Here is a 16,640-nt window from a genome sequence, read left to right on the forward strand (position 1 = left end):
CATGGCGCCTCAGCAATAAAGGTCAAACAACAACAACCTCACATCAAAAATCAAGTAAAGATGAAGAGAATATATTACTACCAAGATCTTAAAGAAACTGGAGAATATAAAAGTAAAAAGTAAATGCATATTTGTATAAAAAGATAAATAAATAAGATACAGGTGTTAATTCAATAGCTAAATCTCTTGTAACCGAATGAGAATGGTGAAAAAAAGGGGGAAGTAAATATTATACTGAAATCCTAAAAGAAAAATTGAAAATAGTTACAAGAATGAATAAAGAAATAATATGTATATATATTTTTTTCTATTTTTTTTTTTTTTTGTGCAGTTGTTAATTTAAGACAAAAATCAAAAGAAAACATAAGAAAAATAGGAATGTTATACTTAATTTTTCTTGAGAACTAAAAGATGGTGTAAAGATAATAAACATACACAGCAGAAAATAAATAAATATATATATAAATAAAAATAGAGACGCTAATGTGTGGTAAAATTAGAACATAAATAAAAAAAAAATAAGAGATAAAAAATATGACGAAATCTTTCCCTTTTTAACTGTTTTAGGGGAGGAGAAAAGTCAAATCAGTTCACTCGAATAGAAACGCCCTTCACTTAATCTTGATCTTGTTTTCGGGCTGTCTACTTAAGGGACTGGCAACTTTACTCATTATTTTGTCCTTTACCTTTGTTGTCCTTGGCCAGGAACCCTCTTACTGAAGGAGAAAGAATAAAAACGCAAGCACCGCATAGCCCAGGTTGCCAAACATGTGCAAGGTGTGAGATGGCCAAGGAGTAAGGAGAATGTGGCCCCTACAAAGACGAGGCCAGGTTGTCTCCAGGTGACGTACTGCACTTTGGTATATGCCCACTGTGAGAGAGAGAGAGAGAGAGAGAGAGAGAGAGAGAGAGAGAGAGAGAGAGAGAGAGAGAGAGAGAGAGAGAGAGGAAACTATAATTTGTCTAAACACAGGTTTGCAACGGCTGCACCTACAACAACAACAATTACCCCTTACTACTACTACTACTACTACTACTACTACTACTACTACTACTACTACTACTACTACTGCTGCTGCTGCTGGTGCTGGTGATGCTGCTGCTACCATTGTTTCTCCTGTCACTCGTCAATGCACGACTGACAGTTAAAAGGAAGGAAATAACAAGAGAGGGAGGGAAGAGACGAGAAGCGGAGGGAGGAGGGGTGGAGAGGAGGGGGGGTGGGGCCTCTACATCGGCTCAAAACAATGGTAAAGGAAGACGGGAGGAGGTTACTGTGTTAAAGGTTATGGCTGAGGTTCGAAGCTTTCCCATGTCTGTGTGTGTGTGTGTGTGTGTGTGTGTGTGTGTGTGTGTGTGTGTGTGTTCTCTCTCTCTCTCTCTCTCTCTCTCTCTCTCTCTCTCTCTCTCTCTCTCTGATAAAACTGGAAGTGATTAAAAGTAATGATTAGAATATAAGCAAGATTTTAATGGAAGAGGAGACGTAATAGAAGAAAGAAGAGAAGGAAGAAGAAAAAGATGAGGAGGAGGAAGAATAAGGGTGGTGAAATCATTAATGTCAACAATATAATGATGAGTAATTGAAAAATAATGACTGGTGAAAATCATTATCATCTTCCTTTCGGCGCAGTCTGCAAAAGCTTGACTTCCTTCAGAGCACTGGGGTGAAAGTTTGCATCCAACTCAGTGAGGAAATGATGGGAAGAAGAAGAAGGTCTGCACGTGTTCGTTGGAGCAGCAACACACCTTTTCCTATACACGTGTTGATAGTATGGTCCTATTTCCTGTTTCATAAATAGGTCAGGAGGAAAAATCGGAATCAAAAAAGGAAAACGAGGAGAAAGTGGAGGAAGGCAAGAAAAAAAGGGAAAAGAGAAAAAAATGTAAAATAACGTGGTCATCGTGAAAACAAAACAGAAATCTGAAATAGGGAATGTAAGCACGAGTTGAAATAAACAAACGTAAAAGAAAACGGGAATGGAAAACGAACGGAGATGTAAAGAAGAAAATGGAAAGCAAACAAATATATGATAAACATGAACTTTACAACAAACATGAATGAAAAAAAAAAAAGAAAAGAAACATAAGCCAATAGAAATGGAAGTAAACATAAAGGAAAACCAACAAAAAAAAAAAAATGGACTGACATTTTCCATCTGACATGCATTGTAGAATCCCAATAACGTACCTATATTTTTTTCTTTTTTATAACCCTCAAAATATCGCTTTATTTATGTACGTACCTATATAACAGTGAAAATTATGGAGCCCTGAAAACCTCACTACCTCATGTTTCTTTCCTTTCAGCCTTTCCACCGAGTATTCATCATGATTGGCCCTTGAAAACCTGACTACCTCGTTTCCTTCCTTTCATCCTTATCATCAGGTATCAGTTCCTCGTAAACCTCTCTCTTTCTCATTACACCTTCCCTTGTTTCACCGAGTATTCATTATCATGGAGTCTTGAAAACCTCACTATCTCTTGTTTCTCTCCTTTCAGCCTTTATAGTTCCTCGTAAACTTCTCTCGCTCATCACACCTTCCCTTGTTTCCTCACCCACGTTTACTTCTCAGTGTCACGGCCTGTGCTACGCCTTACACGCCTGCCTTAACAAGTTTCCCTATTCAAGTACCTTTTTTTACATTCTTTCATCAACGTGTGACTGTTAAACACGATTTTTATGGGTATTTTCAAGCCATAAACGTAACTTACACGCCGCATCATTCGCAGCTGCACCTCACTTGTTTAACTGTGCGTGTTACTTGGGTGTCCAATTATTTCACCATGACCTCGCCACCATGCTTAGGGCCCCGCCACTTAATTATATGAAAGTTGCAGCCGTAACCTTGCACCATCATTTTTTTCTCTCTGTCTCTCTTTCTCTCTCTCTCTCTCTCTCTCTCTCCCAGTCACTGACACACATCATTGTATCACATCATATGGTTGTCTAATTTTGTCGTTTGTTTGTCATTTATACGTGAAGTTAATATTTATGTTCTTTTGTTTATATTAGTTACGTTTATTTCTCTTTTTCTTTCTATCTATCTTATCTTCCCTTCTTTCTTTTTCCGGATACTCATATACCCAGTAATCATGTTGTTAGTGCAAAGTCAGTATGGAGTTTTGAAAGAAGATTACATATACTTGTGGATAAGAATGATTGATTGATATACATGGATACATTTTATACAGGGACTGCCACGTGTATGCCTGCTGGGGTCTTGCAGTTTCCATGATCCTGTTATGTTTTTTTTTTTTTATGTTCTTGTTATATCATGTAGTTTATCATACGTGTTTTTTTTCTTATTTGTTTATATTATTTCATTATTTATTTATTTTTTTTTTATTTTTTTGAGTTTTTGTTTGTCAGTACCACAAAAAATACACCTAACTGTTTGTATGCTATTTCTTGAAGCCCGATGTACGATGTTTACTGTACTTTACGATTTACACTCACTATAAAGATAATCAGTGACGGTTTTTTTTATTTATTTTATTTTATTTTTTTTTTTTTTATCTGGGCACTTAATCTGATGATCACACCTGACATACTGCCACTCTTAGTACATCTTATAAGCAATTTGTGTCTATAAATTTGCCGAAACTGCATTGCCTTCGCCGTAACCCGACCAACGACGCACACAAGGAAAAATAAATGGATTAGATGAATAGATAAATAAATGAATAAACTAAGAAAATAGTATGGAATAATGTGCGAACTTTTTTTCATTTTTATTTATTTATTTATTTATTTATTTATTTATTTATTTATTTATTTATTCATTTATTATCTCTTTATTTTTGCTAACTTGTTTTTGTTATCTTCTCCCCACATGCTCTCCTGACACACACACACACACACACACACTCTTACACCTCACATTTTATTTTCTTTCCTTGCCTGCATCTTTACATCAAACTCTTGTATAAAATTCCCAACTGTAATTTAGTCATCACACAATAAGAAGGAAACCGAATCAGTGCACAGTTAATTTTCTTACCTGCTCACCAAACTCACAATTACACCTGACATCCTTGCACTCTTACGTCTTACTTTCCTTTCTATCTGTAACTTCGCTCTTGTGTAAGACTCACAGTTCCACTTTATTCGCCTCAAAAAATATGCACAGTGTAATCTTTTCATTCTTACCTGCACACTAATCTTACAATCACACCTGACAGCCTTGCAGAGTATCACATCTTTACTTTTTTTTTTTTTCTCCCCCTTGAGTGCGTCTGTATATCCGTCTCCAACTTCCTTATATGCACGTTAAAAAGAGGGAGGGAAAAAAAAATGGCAGCTTTTTCATTTTTGCATACCCGCTAATTTTACAATCATACCTGACAGCCTCGTAGTGTGTTACATTTCTCGTCTCTCTGGCTCCATAATTTTATCTCCACATGCACTCCACTCACCGTAAACACAAAAAAAAAACGACAGTAGCAATCTTAATTTTTTGACTCACTACTGATCTTACAGTCACACTTCACAACCTTGCACTTTTACAACAGCTTAGCGTCTGCGTGCTTATGAATGCCTCTACTTACTCCGTTCTGTTCAACTTCGATATAAAAAAATGGAGGGATGTTTAAATTTTTGATCTGACTTCTGATCTTACGCTTGGAATTCCTTTTACACTTAGGACATCTTATTCTCTGACTATCTATAATTATTTTGTTTTTAAAGCGCACTGTACTCCGAAGAAGAAGAAGAAGAAGAACGCAATATCTTTAAATCTCTAACCTAACTATTGATTTAACAAGCAAAATTCACATCCAGAACGCCGTATATATTCTTACCGCATCTCATTTTTATACTGTATATGATTAATTTTGTCTCCAGGTGCACTGTTCTCACTTTAAGATTGAAGAAAATGCGATATCTTTTAATATTTAACGTAACTTCTGATTTAACAAGTATAATCACAACTAGAACCCTTTTACTTTGGCTGTCTATAATTAATTTGTTTCCAGGCGCATTGTACTCACCTTAAAATAGAAAATAATACTATATCTTTTAATTTCTAACCTAACTACTGATTTAATAGAACTCTTTCTCTGACTATATCATTAATTTGTCTCCAGGTGTTCTCTGTCCACCATAAATATGAAAATAACGGCACCCAGCCTTTTCATCTCACCACTCACACCTCGACGAAACACCCGACACTCCTACTGCACCTCACACTCCTGGCGTCTCACTCCCACAGGCACTGGTACAAGAGACTCACAGGGGAACAGATACGCGGTGTAATTGCCAATGTGAGTATGATTCAGCCAGTGTGCAAAAAAGAAACCATCATATCATCTGTATTTAGAAGTGAAGTGATTTATTTTTCATACTTATTCTTTGTATCGTTTATTAACCTTTCAACACTCTCCTTTTTTTTTTCTTCTTCTTCTTCTTCTTCTTCTTCTTCTTCCTTCTCCTCCTCTTCCTCCTCCTCCTCCTCCCTCGCAGGTATGTTTTTATTGACGTCATTAAATCTTCATCTTTATTTCCCCTTAATTATACAACTCGCCCAGTTTTCTATATTATACTTATTTCGGGTCAATTACTGGTATTTTAGTTAACAGCAATCAGTGCATGAAGGAGCATTATCTGTCTGCCTGCCTGTCTGTCTTTTTGCTTGTCTGTCTGTCTGTCTGTCTGTTGTTGTTGATGTTGTTGTTGTTGTTGTTGTTATTGTTGTTGTTGTTGTTGCTGCTGCTGCTGTTATGTACGATTAAAATCTTCTTGTTCCTATTTCTGCCCATCTCACTCTTGTACGTGGTATTCAGCAGGTTTGTAAACGAGTTCTTTTTTTCCGTTGGAACAGTGATGGAGCAGTAATGGCGCGATAAAAGTGCCAAAAAACGCTAAGTACAGCTTCCCTCCCGTGTATTACATTCTGTTTTCACCAAACTGCTATAGTAATTTTGCCACCTGATGACACGCGAACATGTTAACGCTGCCACTGACTGATGGTCTCATTGACTGGTCCACGTGTTTCCCTCTTATTTCAAAATGTGCCGTAAATTCACTTAATATCTATTTAAGCCATTATTTGATTGTAACATAATCATACTTAGTTATTTTGAATAATCGGATACCGTATAATCAATTAAGGGTTTCGGTAGAAATACGAGTACAACGTTAGTTCATTGTACTTTTTAAAACATTAAGACGGGAACGAGGTGGCCAATCAGCGAGTGAGAGCAACAATCATGTTCCTGTGTCCTCGAGTGGACAAAATTACTATGACACTTGGTCAGAGAGAGTATAGAACCATTATCTGTAAGATTACCCCCGACAAAAACATTTGCTTCCCCGGAGCTGACATCCAATCATTCTGCTACAACGTTTTCATTGGTGTGTTCTTGCAGTGCTGAGGAGAGATGTAAGTACCGAAGAGAAAAAGTATGATGTAGGGCCATGAGAGATGTTTGAAATCGATTGCACGAATGGCCGTAAATGAAACCGACTCTCTCTATATCGAGGAATCTCGGAATATCTCAGAAATTGCTGGAACTAATGGCTGACGAGAGAAAAATGGGCAAGAACTCGACTGATGCGATGAAAAAGATGGAGCACAACTCACTGCAAGTACATACAAAAAGAGAAGTGAAGGACGCTTCTGTATTACTTTCCTCTGACATTGCCGAGAGTAAAATTCCTTTCAAATCCGAGAGCAACAGAAAAAAAAAAAAAAAAGTTTTCACATGTTACTAGAGTGATAACATGGAAATGATGGAATGCAAGTGACTACTGTTATGCGCAAAAGAAACTGGCATACATAACTTTCTCCTGATCATTTCAAAGGCAAGAGATACCGAAAAAAATGCTTTCAGGTTTTCTTTGACTAATACTATGAAAAAAAGAGCTCAAATGACTATCCACAAAAAAGGAAAACTGGTAGACGCCTCTCCATACCTTCCCCTGATATCTCCACCAGCAAATAACCTCTCAGAGACGAAAGATGGACACAAAAAAGTTGTCTTCGCGAGGCACAAAACACCAGACCTCCCAGTGATGGAAAACACTCAAGAAACTGGTGTCTTCATGCACCCTTTCCAGAAGTTGTAGTGGTCAAAAAACGTTACTGGCTGTAGGGATGAAAAATGCTCAACAACTTCAACAACTCAACAACTTCATTTATTCTTTTCCAGGGCCTCCAGTGGTCCAGTAGATTGCAGCTTGAGAGGCAGGAAATGTTTAGGAATCTTGTACCGTCACGCATTTCTCAGTGGTGGTGTAAAAGACTACAGATTAAGGGATGCGAAGTGATTAAGAATGTAGTTTCTTCATGCATTTCTAAGTACTCTCTAAAGGATTACACATTGACAGACTCCCTGAGAACCCTAAGAAGGCAAATTTCTCAAAAAAAAAAACTACAGCTGGAGAAATGGTAATGTTTAAGAAAGCACGTGGCAAAGGACTACAGCTACAGGGGAGGGATTGCTCAAGAACCTGGACTCTTAGAGAAAGCATAAGTGTGAGTCATGAAGCGGAGGGCGGTAGCATTGTAGCATTTGCACCTTGCCCTCCTAAAACTTGTGTAATGGTCCAAAATATTACAGCTGCAGGGGCGGGAATCTGTTAAAACACAGGGAAAGTAAAAGTCCACAAGATTACAGTTTGGGAGACGGTAATGCTTTGAAAGACGAGAGATACAGACGATTTTGATACTGATACTTTCTTTTCATAGCATGTAGTGACTTGAAACGTTACAGCCGGAGTGATTTGAATGTTTAAGAACCTACACTCCTAGAGAAAGCGCGAGTGAGTCATGAGAGAAGAATGGCACTGCTCAGACCTGCGTGTTTTGACCCTCGAGCCCTACTGCTTACGTAATAGTACGAAAGATTACAGCTGCAGAGATAGAGATACACGGAGAACCTACCTAGAGAAAGCACCGGTGTGAGTCATGAGCCAGGAAGTGTTCAGAGCTCTGTGTCCCTGCCCTGCGGCTCTAATGCTTGTGTACCAACGTTTCTCAATCTTTTACAGCTCGGGTTGGGTCTGGCGTGGGCTTGTTTCCGAGCGTGGCAAACACATCGCCTTGCCTGCAGTTCCCACACCTAAACACGCCACGTTCACATCATTAGCATTAATTAAACAGGAAACACAGAATTCCGCGCTGCCTTTAACAGCGTTGTAGTATGTTAAGACTTTGTTGAAACGGAGAGGAATGTGTCTTCTTTTTCTTCTTCGTTTTCTTTTTTTTTCTCTTTGTTGTTGTTGCTGTTGTGGATCATCTTCCTCTCCTCCTCCTGCTCAGCAGCAAGACCAACAACAATAACAACATCAAGAGCAATATCAACAATAATAACAACAACAAGAACAACAATAACAGCAACAGCAACAGCAACAGCAACAGCTCATCTTACCGAGAACTCCTTCCTTCCTTATTTCAGAGAGAGAGAGAGAGAGAGAGAGAGAGAGAGAGAGAGAGAGAGAGAGAGAGAGAGAGAGAGAGAGAGAGAGAGAGAGAGAGAGAGAGAGATTAAATTTTCGAAGAATGTTGATTATGGATTCTGAAGTGGGTGATTAAATAGGTGGGGGAAGGAGATGAGAGAGGGGGGCTGTGGGAAGTCCTCTTAATGTGATTGACAAGAGAATTAAATATACAAGTTGGCCTCTCTCTCTCTCTCTCTCTCTCTCTCTCTCTCTCTCTCTCTCTCTCTCTCTCTCTCTCTCTCTCTCTCTCTCTCCCGCTGAGTAATTGAAATGAACACGATAAGGTTTGACACACTACTCATAATTATCATAATCATTGTCTGTACATTATTATTATTAATATTTTTTTCTTAACACCTACCACAATTTTCCTTTCCCTGCCAAGCCAACAAATAATCTCTGAGCCACATCACCCGTGTACCTAAAGCAGCGTGAGGAGGGAGATAGCAGCGTGTCTCAATCACCGGGACGTATATTACCACCACTGCCGTAATGAGATAGGCAGCGACATTACCCCGGGTACTTTTCTCCCTTTTCTAGCACTTTCTTGTACAAGCCGCTCGTGCATCAGGTGCAGCAATATAATCACCCCTAAGTATGCCACGCTGCTGCATGTATTATATTCAAGCGAAATTTACAACGCGTCAGAGTAGAATATACTTTTCATGCCTGACACGGATTTTAATTCAGGCAGCATCTGTGTGGGCGAGGCGTGTTTTCCCGGCCACCTCTCCTCCCTGCCTCACTGTCGCTCGCTGCGTCTGTCCTCCAGCGTGACCTGCTCATTATGGACACCGGGAAAGGCCAGGGGCGGCACCCATGCGTGAATTATACGGCAAGATCGAAGGAAAAAGCAAAGAGGAGAAGGGACCGCTGAGTGCCCAGGACGGTCTCTGGGCAGTCAACGAAAGGTATTTCCCCACGTGTAAGCGGTGAAAGCAGTCAGATTTTTTTATCGACGAATATTTTCGCGATATATCTCTCACACTCAAAGGAATGCAGCTATTGCTCCAAATTCTACGGTGTGATAGTCAGGGACGATTATGTACATATGGTATGATATTGTAAGGAGTGACTAAAAGGGAAATATAGGGTAGATGAATAAATAAATAAGCCGGCAAATGGCAAGGGGCCGGGAAACGAGTCAGGCAGCAGCCCTACATAGCTCCAGACCTCAGTCTGCTGGCAACCTTTGGTGGGGGAGGACGTGTGCGCCTCCACTACACGCTGCTGCCCGCCACTAGCTTAAAAAGGGAGAAGTTTTGCTATGGATTCTCCGTGTTGACGGTCGACACAGAGTGACAAGAATACGGCAGGCAGATTGCAGGTGCACAGTGACACTGAGTAGCACCGGTCCTCCGTCGCCACAAACCCCACACACCGAGACTCACCGCGGCCACGGCAGTGCTGGACCCAACATTACTTGAAAACACCCAGAAAAACAAACACTCCCTCTCTCCTGCCTTCCCTGCGACTCTCCCAAGATGGCGGATATAGACGTGAATGATCCCGAGCTGAAATACCTGGTGGTGTCGCGGGACACGTTCGAGGACCCGGCCAGCCAGGCGGAATGGACGCAGAAGCGGCTGGTGTGGATCCCGCACTCCGAACATGGCTTCGTGGCGGCCGGCATCAAGGGCGAGGTGGGCGACGAGGTGGAGGTGGAGATCGCGGACACGGGCAAGCGGGTACGAGTGGCCAAGGACGACATACAGAAGATGAACCCGCCCAAATTCAATAAGGTTGAGGACATGGCCGAACTCACCTGTTTGAACGAAGCCTCGGTCCTGTACAACCTGAAGGAGAGATATTACTCCGGCCTGATCTACGTGAGTGTTGACCCCTTCCTTCACGTTGTTATCACTGGTGTCATCCTCACTCTCACCCAGGTCATCTGTTTCATCATTCATCATCCCGTGCTGTTGCGGGGGCCGGTGAAGGGGGCGAGGGAAGCCGGGAGGGAAAGGAAGGGGTAACTTGTGAAGGTATATTTTGTTAATTTGCTTATATAATTCCATGTGGGAGCTTTAGGTATTTACATGTAAAAAAAAGTGTCTTAAGTTGTGTGTGTGTGTGTGTGTGTGTGTGTCTGTGTGTGTGTGTTCGTCTGTCTTTCCGCACGTTTCCATTTCATCCCGGCGTGGTGTCGCCTGTCAGTCTTACAAACTGGATTGAGTGAGGGTGCCGGCAATGGCGGGAAGGGAAGGTAGGAAGGAAGACAGACCAGCAGACATTGTTGGAAGGGGAAGTACCGCTTGAGACTGGGGAGGTGGGTTGGGGGGAGGGGATGAGACTGACAGACAGGACGATATTCAAACAGACGAGATAGGACACACAGACATGCAGGTAGTTCGTAGACGATCAAATGTAGTAGACAGACAGGTGGTTGGGAGACGAAAATCAAATAGAGACAGGTATTAGGTAAAGTAGACAAAAAAAGTACTAGTAATAGACATGCAAATCGTTAAGTAGTTGACAAATAGTGTATATAGATATGCAAAGATGGCGGTAGATGAAGCTGATAGACAGAGAAAGAGTTGTAGGTTGGAAAAAAAAAATAAAAAGGTAGACGAACAAACGAGGAAAGGTACAGTAGAAATGGTTTGTTTTTGAAGTGGTAGATGGACAGACAGGGAAGGCGGTAGACAAATACGTAGAAGTGCCAGACAAACATGTAGGGTGAGCTGCAGACGTACAAGTAGACTGATGGTAGATAAACAGAAAACCCACTCGAGACTGCGGCAGACAGGTGTAAAATGTGTAAATTGGTGTTTCTGATACATATTACAACTGCTATTTATATGGTGTTCTATAAGTATCTCACTCTAGCATTTGGCAAGTTAACTAAGCTCCTGCCCTTTAACTGGATACGTGACGTGATCTAAGTGCACATGTAATAGTCTCCTCCTCCTCCTCCTCCTCCTCCTCCTCATCCTCGTCTGATCTCGAGTCTGACCACCACACAGTACCTTCCCTCATCGCCATCCCTCGACTTGCACATACTACGTCACTTGAATAAACACCGCTGGGAGGAATTTCGCGGTGTTGAATCTCTCTCTCTCTCTCTCTCTCTCTCTCTCTCTCTCTCTCTCTCTCTCTCTCTCTCTCTCTCTCTCTCTCTCTCTCTCTCTAAGACGTAATCCCTTGCTTGGCAACTGTGTGGCTTGGTTAACTGCCTGGCTGGGGTGGGCCTGGCTGTCTGTCCGCTGTCTGTCTGTCTGACTGTCTGTCTGTTAGGTTTAGTGTATGAAAGCACTTACTGTATTTTATAGATTTCCTGTCTGTCACTATTAGTGTGTTCATAGTATTGAGGGTATGCGCCGTTAGGTTAGATTCTATCCTGTGTGTGTGTGGGGGTGGGTAGTGTAACACCAGTCATAGCCTTGTACTTGTTGCTTTGTTTATATCCTTGAACATCTTCAGATCATCACGCCAGCTGTCTCCCGTGTGTGTGTGTGTGTGTGTGTGTTTGTGTGTGAGGGCGGAGGCGTGGATGGGTGCTCTCTTAGCTTGAGTGGAGATATAACGGTACTCCTAGTTCTGCATTTTTTTTTCCTTACCCTTCTCCGTTCATTCATTCGTTCCCCCACCGCCTCCACCACCACTAGGACCATCCATCTCCACCAACACTATCCAATCCCCATCTCCTCCACCGCCACCACCACCATTATCGCAACACATCGTACTTTCCCACCCTCCTTCCGTTCCTCCCCCAGGCTTGAGATGGGATTGGTACATGTAGGCTAGGCTAGGTAGACGGCAGGTAGGGGAGGGCAGAGATAGGTATGTATGGGAAGAGACTGGAGAAGAGGGAGATAGAGAAAGAAGGGAGGAAGAAATGAGTTTGGCTTGGTGGGCGGTGATGGCATGGTATGAGAGAGAGAGAGAGAGAGAGAGAGAGAGAGAGAGAGAGAGAGAGAGAGTTTTGACGTAGTTCTATTCGTGCTCTCCCCAGCTGTTAGTTACCAAGTCTCAGTTTTCTCCCGTAAACAACACAGATTACTGTTACAACCACCATCACCACCGCCAACAACGCCACCACCATGACTCTAATAACAATGACAGTGGTAGTTGTAAAAAGGATCATTGTTATGTCTATACACACCAACATTCCTTAGCATCGTACCCTAGAATAGTTTTTTTTTAGTTGTTTTCTTGCTTTTACAATACTTTTACGTAAGGCTTCTACTAGTTGTGTGTCATTGCATCCATAGCCTTTTAAAACTACTACTACTACTACTACTACTACTACTACTACTACTACTACTACTACTACTACTACTACTACTACTTTTCATTCATCCATAACTTTCTTTTTAAACTCTCTCTCTCTCTCTCTCTCTCTCTCTCTCTCTCTCTCTCTCTCTCTCTCTCTCTCTCTCTCTCTCTCTCTCTCTCTCTCTCTCTCTCTCTCTCTCTCTGTGTGTGTGTGTGTGTGTGTGGGTGTGTAAAACTAGCTGGTTACTGGGGTCATTTTTCACCCACCAGGAGAGAGAGAGAGAGAGAGAGAGAGAGAGAGAGAGAGAGAGAGAGAGAGAGAGAGAGAGAGAGAGAGAGAGAGCTACTATGAAACTGTTTGTCTTTATCTCCTCCACTTCGTGACAGCAGTGACAACTTGATCTCCTCCTCCCCCCTCACCTCCCTTCCCTCATCCCCCCTTCTCCCTCTCCCTGCCCCTCCCTTCGCTCTCTCTGCCCCTCACCTTTTACCCGTCAGTGGCAGGTCGTGTGGGGGTGGGGATCAAAGAGGGGGAGGGAATGGGAGGTGTTGATGGCGAAAGTAATGGTAGATCATTGTTTCTCTCTCTCTCTCTCTCTCTCTCTCTCTCTCTCTCTCTCTCTCTCTCTCTCTCTCTCTCTCTCTCTCTCTCTCTCTTGTGGGTATGAACGTTACTGTCATCGCTCATTTTAGTCCAGATAAATATAGTGATGGTTTAATATTAATAAGGAACGTGTTTTTAAAGCTTTCGTTAATATTTTCATCACTAGATTTTCCGTTATCAAGATTTTTTATTATTTTTTTTTAGGTTTTGTTAGCTTTTTGTTCTTTATTTGTCATTGCTTTTGTGTTTCCTTCCGATTTTATCATTTCTCCTTTTATTATAATATATTTTTTTGCATACATAGATTATCCACTTCCTCTCGTGTTCAAGTAGAAAGGAAACAGAGAGAGAGAGAGAGAGAGAGAGAGAGAGAGAGAGAGAGAGAGAGAGAGAGAGAGAGAGAGAGAGAGAGAGAGGGGAAGTTTATGTAGAATCCCTATCATCATTATTACAGCTGCCATCATTATTTACCACAGTCCCCCCTTGTCTGTTCATCATCATTAAGTCATCCATTCCACACGCTAAATGTCAGACTAGGTAGGGAATGGTGATATGTGGTGATAGTGCATGTTACTCATATAAAACACATAAAAAAATAAATAAATAAATAAACAGTCCTGTACTTTTAAAAGGTTCTGTCATGAGGGAGTATTTTCAAAGGCTACACAGAGATTAGCCAGGTTCTTATTGTTTTTTTTTTATTGATGTTGCAGAATGTCAAACTATTTCGAATCATGGAAACTCCTTTTTGAAGACTATTAAAATCACTAGAAATGCTCAGACGACTTGATATAGATGCCGAATCTTTCAACAGTACATCCTTTTAACTGTCGTTGATATGTTTAGGATGTTGGTGCAGAATATTTAACCATCCTTCACGCTAGAATAAGAAAAAAGTCCTTTAAAGATTACCAACATCACCAAAACCGCGCAAACCAGTCTAGATAGATGGCAGATCGTTCAGGAATACCGCCCTTGAACTCTCACAATGATAGTTGATATGCTTAGGGTGGTGAGGGGGGGGGGGGCTACCGACAACACCATGACAGCTTTGATGGTTCGTATCTCAATGTAAGTGAGGCTGAGGAATAGAACAGAGCAGAACTGAGGCGTGTGGTGGCGTCGTGGTGGCAGCTTACTGTGTGTGTGTGTGTGTGTGTGTGTGTGGGGTTGATTCTAGCTGATGCATTGTCACCCTTATTAAGTAATTTTGTCTCGATCTGGTTTTCGTCACGTGTCACAGCCTTTACTTGCCTTTGTCGTGTCCTGGGTGTGAGTGGTATTAAGTCAGTGTTGGTCAGTGATATTTATGGTCATTGAGCGTTATGAGAAAGGCTAACTGGGAAATAAAGAAGGGTTGGAGGTTAACAATTTGACATTTCGCTCCTCCAGGCAATCAGAAAAGCTTAACTGTAAACAAAAAGAAAACAAACAGGAGGGTTATAGGAGACATTCAAACATTTCCTTTCTCACGCTATCAATCAGTTATTTGATATGAGAAAATAATAACTAATATATCTAAGAGCAGAAGAGTTTGAAGAGATGACACACGTATTCACTCAGGCTATCAAGTCAGTCATTCCATTGATAACTCAGTCAGTCAATCATACTGCCATAACATTTACCCAGCCACTGTTTCACTAAAGACAGCCAGGCAGAGATAACATATTAAAAAGCCAGTCCCATAAGCCAGCCTGTCAGCCAGTCAATAAGTCAGTCTTTCCTGCGTGCAATCACTCGAGTTACCCAATCCTCGTGAGTCATCCAGCCAGACAGGACAGAAGTTAATGTGGGGGGACTGGAGAAGGATGGTGGTGGTGGTGGGAGGGTGTGTTCCTTCCCCCAGTGTTACTAATACAGGGATCAGGTATTTCCTGGTGTGGATGTTATGAGTGAGGCATGGGAGAAGAATTGTCATCTGTGTATTGCAACTCTTGTAATCTCGCCAGCCTTATCTCCTTATCACACACACACACACACACACACACACACACACACACACACACACACACACACACACACACACACACACACACACACACACACACACACACACACACACACACACACATATGCATTGAGTTATTGATGTTAATTGCATCCGAGCGTGACTCAGTGATCGATATTTGTGACTCACCCTGACACCTGTTGAATCAGTGGGTCAGAGAGAGAGAGAGAGAGAGAGAGAGAGAGAGAGAGAGAGAGAGAGAGAGAGAGAGAGAGAGAGAATATATCCGCACTCACTCAAGGTGGTGTCCCTGAACCGAAGTCATCAACCCGCTAGAGAGAGAGAGAGAGAGAGAGAGAGAGAGAGAGAGAGAGAGAGAGAGAGAGAGAGACCCTGACGTCGCGATGGATAGCTTCACAACCTTATATGGATTTCCTCAACAAGTGGACCCCTTCTTACCTCCACTCCTGCCACTCCTCTCTCTCTCTCTCTCTCTCTCTCTCTCTCTCTCTCTCTCTCTCTCTCTCTCTCTCTCTCTCTCTCTCTCTCTCCAGGGGTTTTAGTGTGACAGGACACGAGACGGAAATAAATATCGAATGAGAGAGAGAGAGAGAGAGATAACATTTAGTATTTTTTATTCATTGCATCTTATCTAACAGCGAAAATTTTTTAATCATGTTTGTTATCAGGTCTTATCATGGCGGAGGTGCACCAGCGCTTAATGTTACTATTCATCATGTACCGAGTGTTGTGTCTTGAAATGAACTGTGCTCCTGGTTGTGTTGTTGAATGTGTTGTAGTTGTGTTTTGGTGTGTCTCGCTAAATATTTCCCAAACGCACATCACTTCTCAACACCCCAACTACACACACACACAAACACACACACACAGCCATATAATCTCTAACCACACACTTCCTTGTCCACACCTCACCTAACACACACACACACACACGCACACACTGCCACAACCAACACCTTACGGACTATCACTCCTAAACGTTACACTCTTATAAACTACACTTATCATAACCTCATTCACTTGTTCCTTCACCTACCTACACCAGTATACCTTGTCTACACTAAATCTACACTTGTAACTTCCTTGTCCCCAGCTCTCCTTCTTCTCTCCAAGCCTCTCTTTTTCCTCCTCCGTCTCTCTTCCTCTCTCCCTCTCTCCCCACAGCAAGATAATATATCTATGTTATCAGATTGTTGAAATGGGACGCCCACCTGCACTATCTTATCGTTAACCGAGAAGAGAGAGAGAGAGAGAGAGAGAGAGAGAGAGAGAGAGAGAGAGAGAGAGAGAGAGAATAAAAGCCAACGAAATAGAGACAGAAGAAGAGAAAGAGAGAAGAGCTTACGATTTTTCCAGTTATGAAATGAATACGAGAGAGAGAGAGAGAGAGAGAGAGAGAGAGAGAGAG

The 16,640-nt window shown here is 41.7% G+C and overlaps 1 protein-coding gene across 13 annotated transcripts in view; it reads left to right on the top strand.

The window, feature by feature from the left end:
• Positions 1-9,600: 9,600 nt before the first annotated feature.
• LOC135111204 (myosin heavy chain, non-muscle-like) overlaps positions 9,601-16,640 on the top strand; it is a 125,058-nt gene continuing 118,018 nt past the window's right edge. For all 13 annotated transcript variants that reach the window (XR_010273619.1, XR_010273620.1, XM_064024306.1 and 10 more), the window contains exon 1: positions 9,601-10,270. Coding sequence is in view for 11 of the 13 variants with exons in the window: in XM_064024306.1 (XP_063880376.1) it covers positions 9,926-10,270 (345 nt within the window). In the remaining 2 variants the exon portion in view is untranslated. The remainder of the gene's footprint in view (positions 10,271-16,640) is intronic.

Source organism: Scylla paramamosain, chromosome 21 (assembly GCF_035594125.1).
Source record: "Scylla paramamosain isolate STU-SP2022 chromosome 21, ASM3559412v1, whole genome shotgun sequence".
NCBI lineage: Eukaryota > Metazoa > Arthropoda > Malacostraca > Decapoda > Portunidae > Scylla > Scylla paramamosain.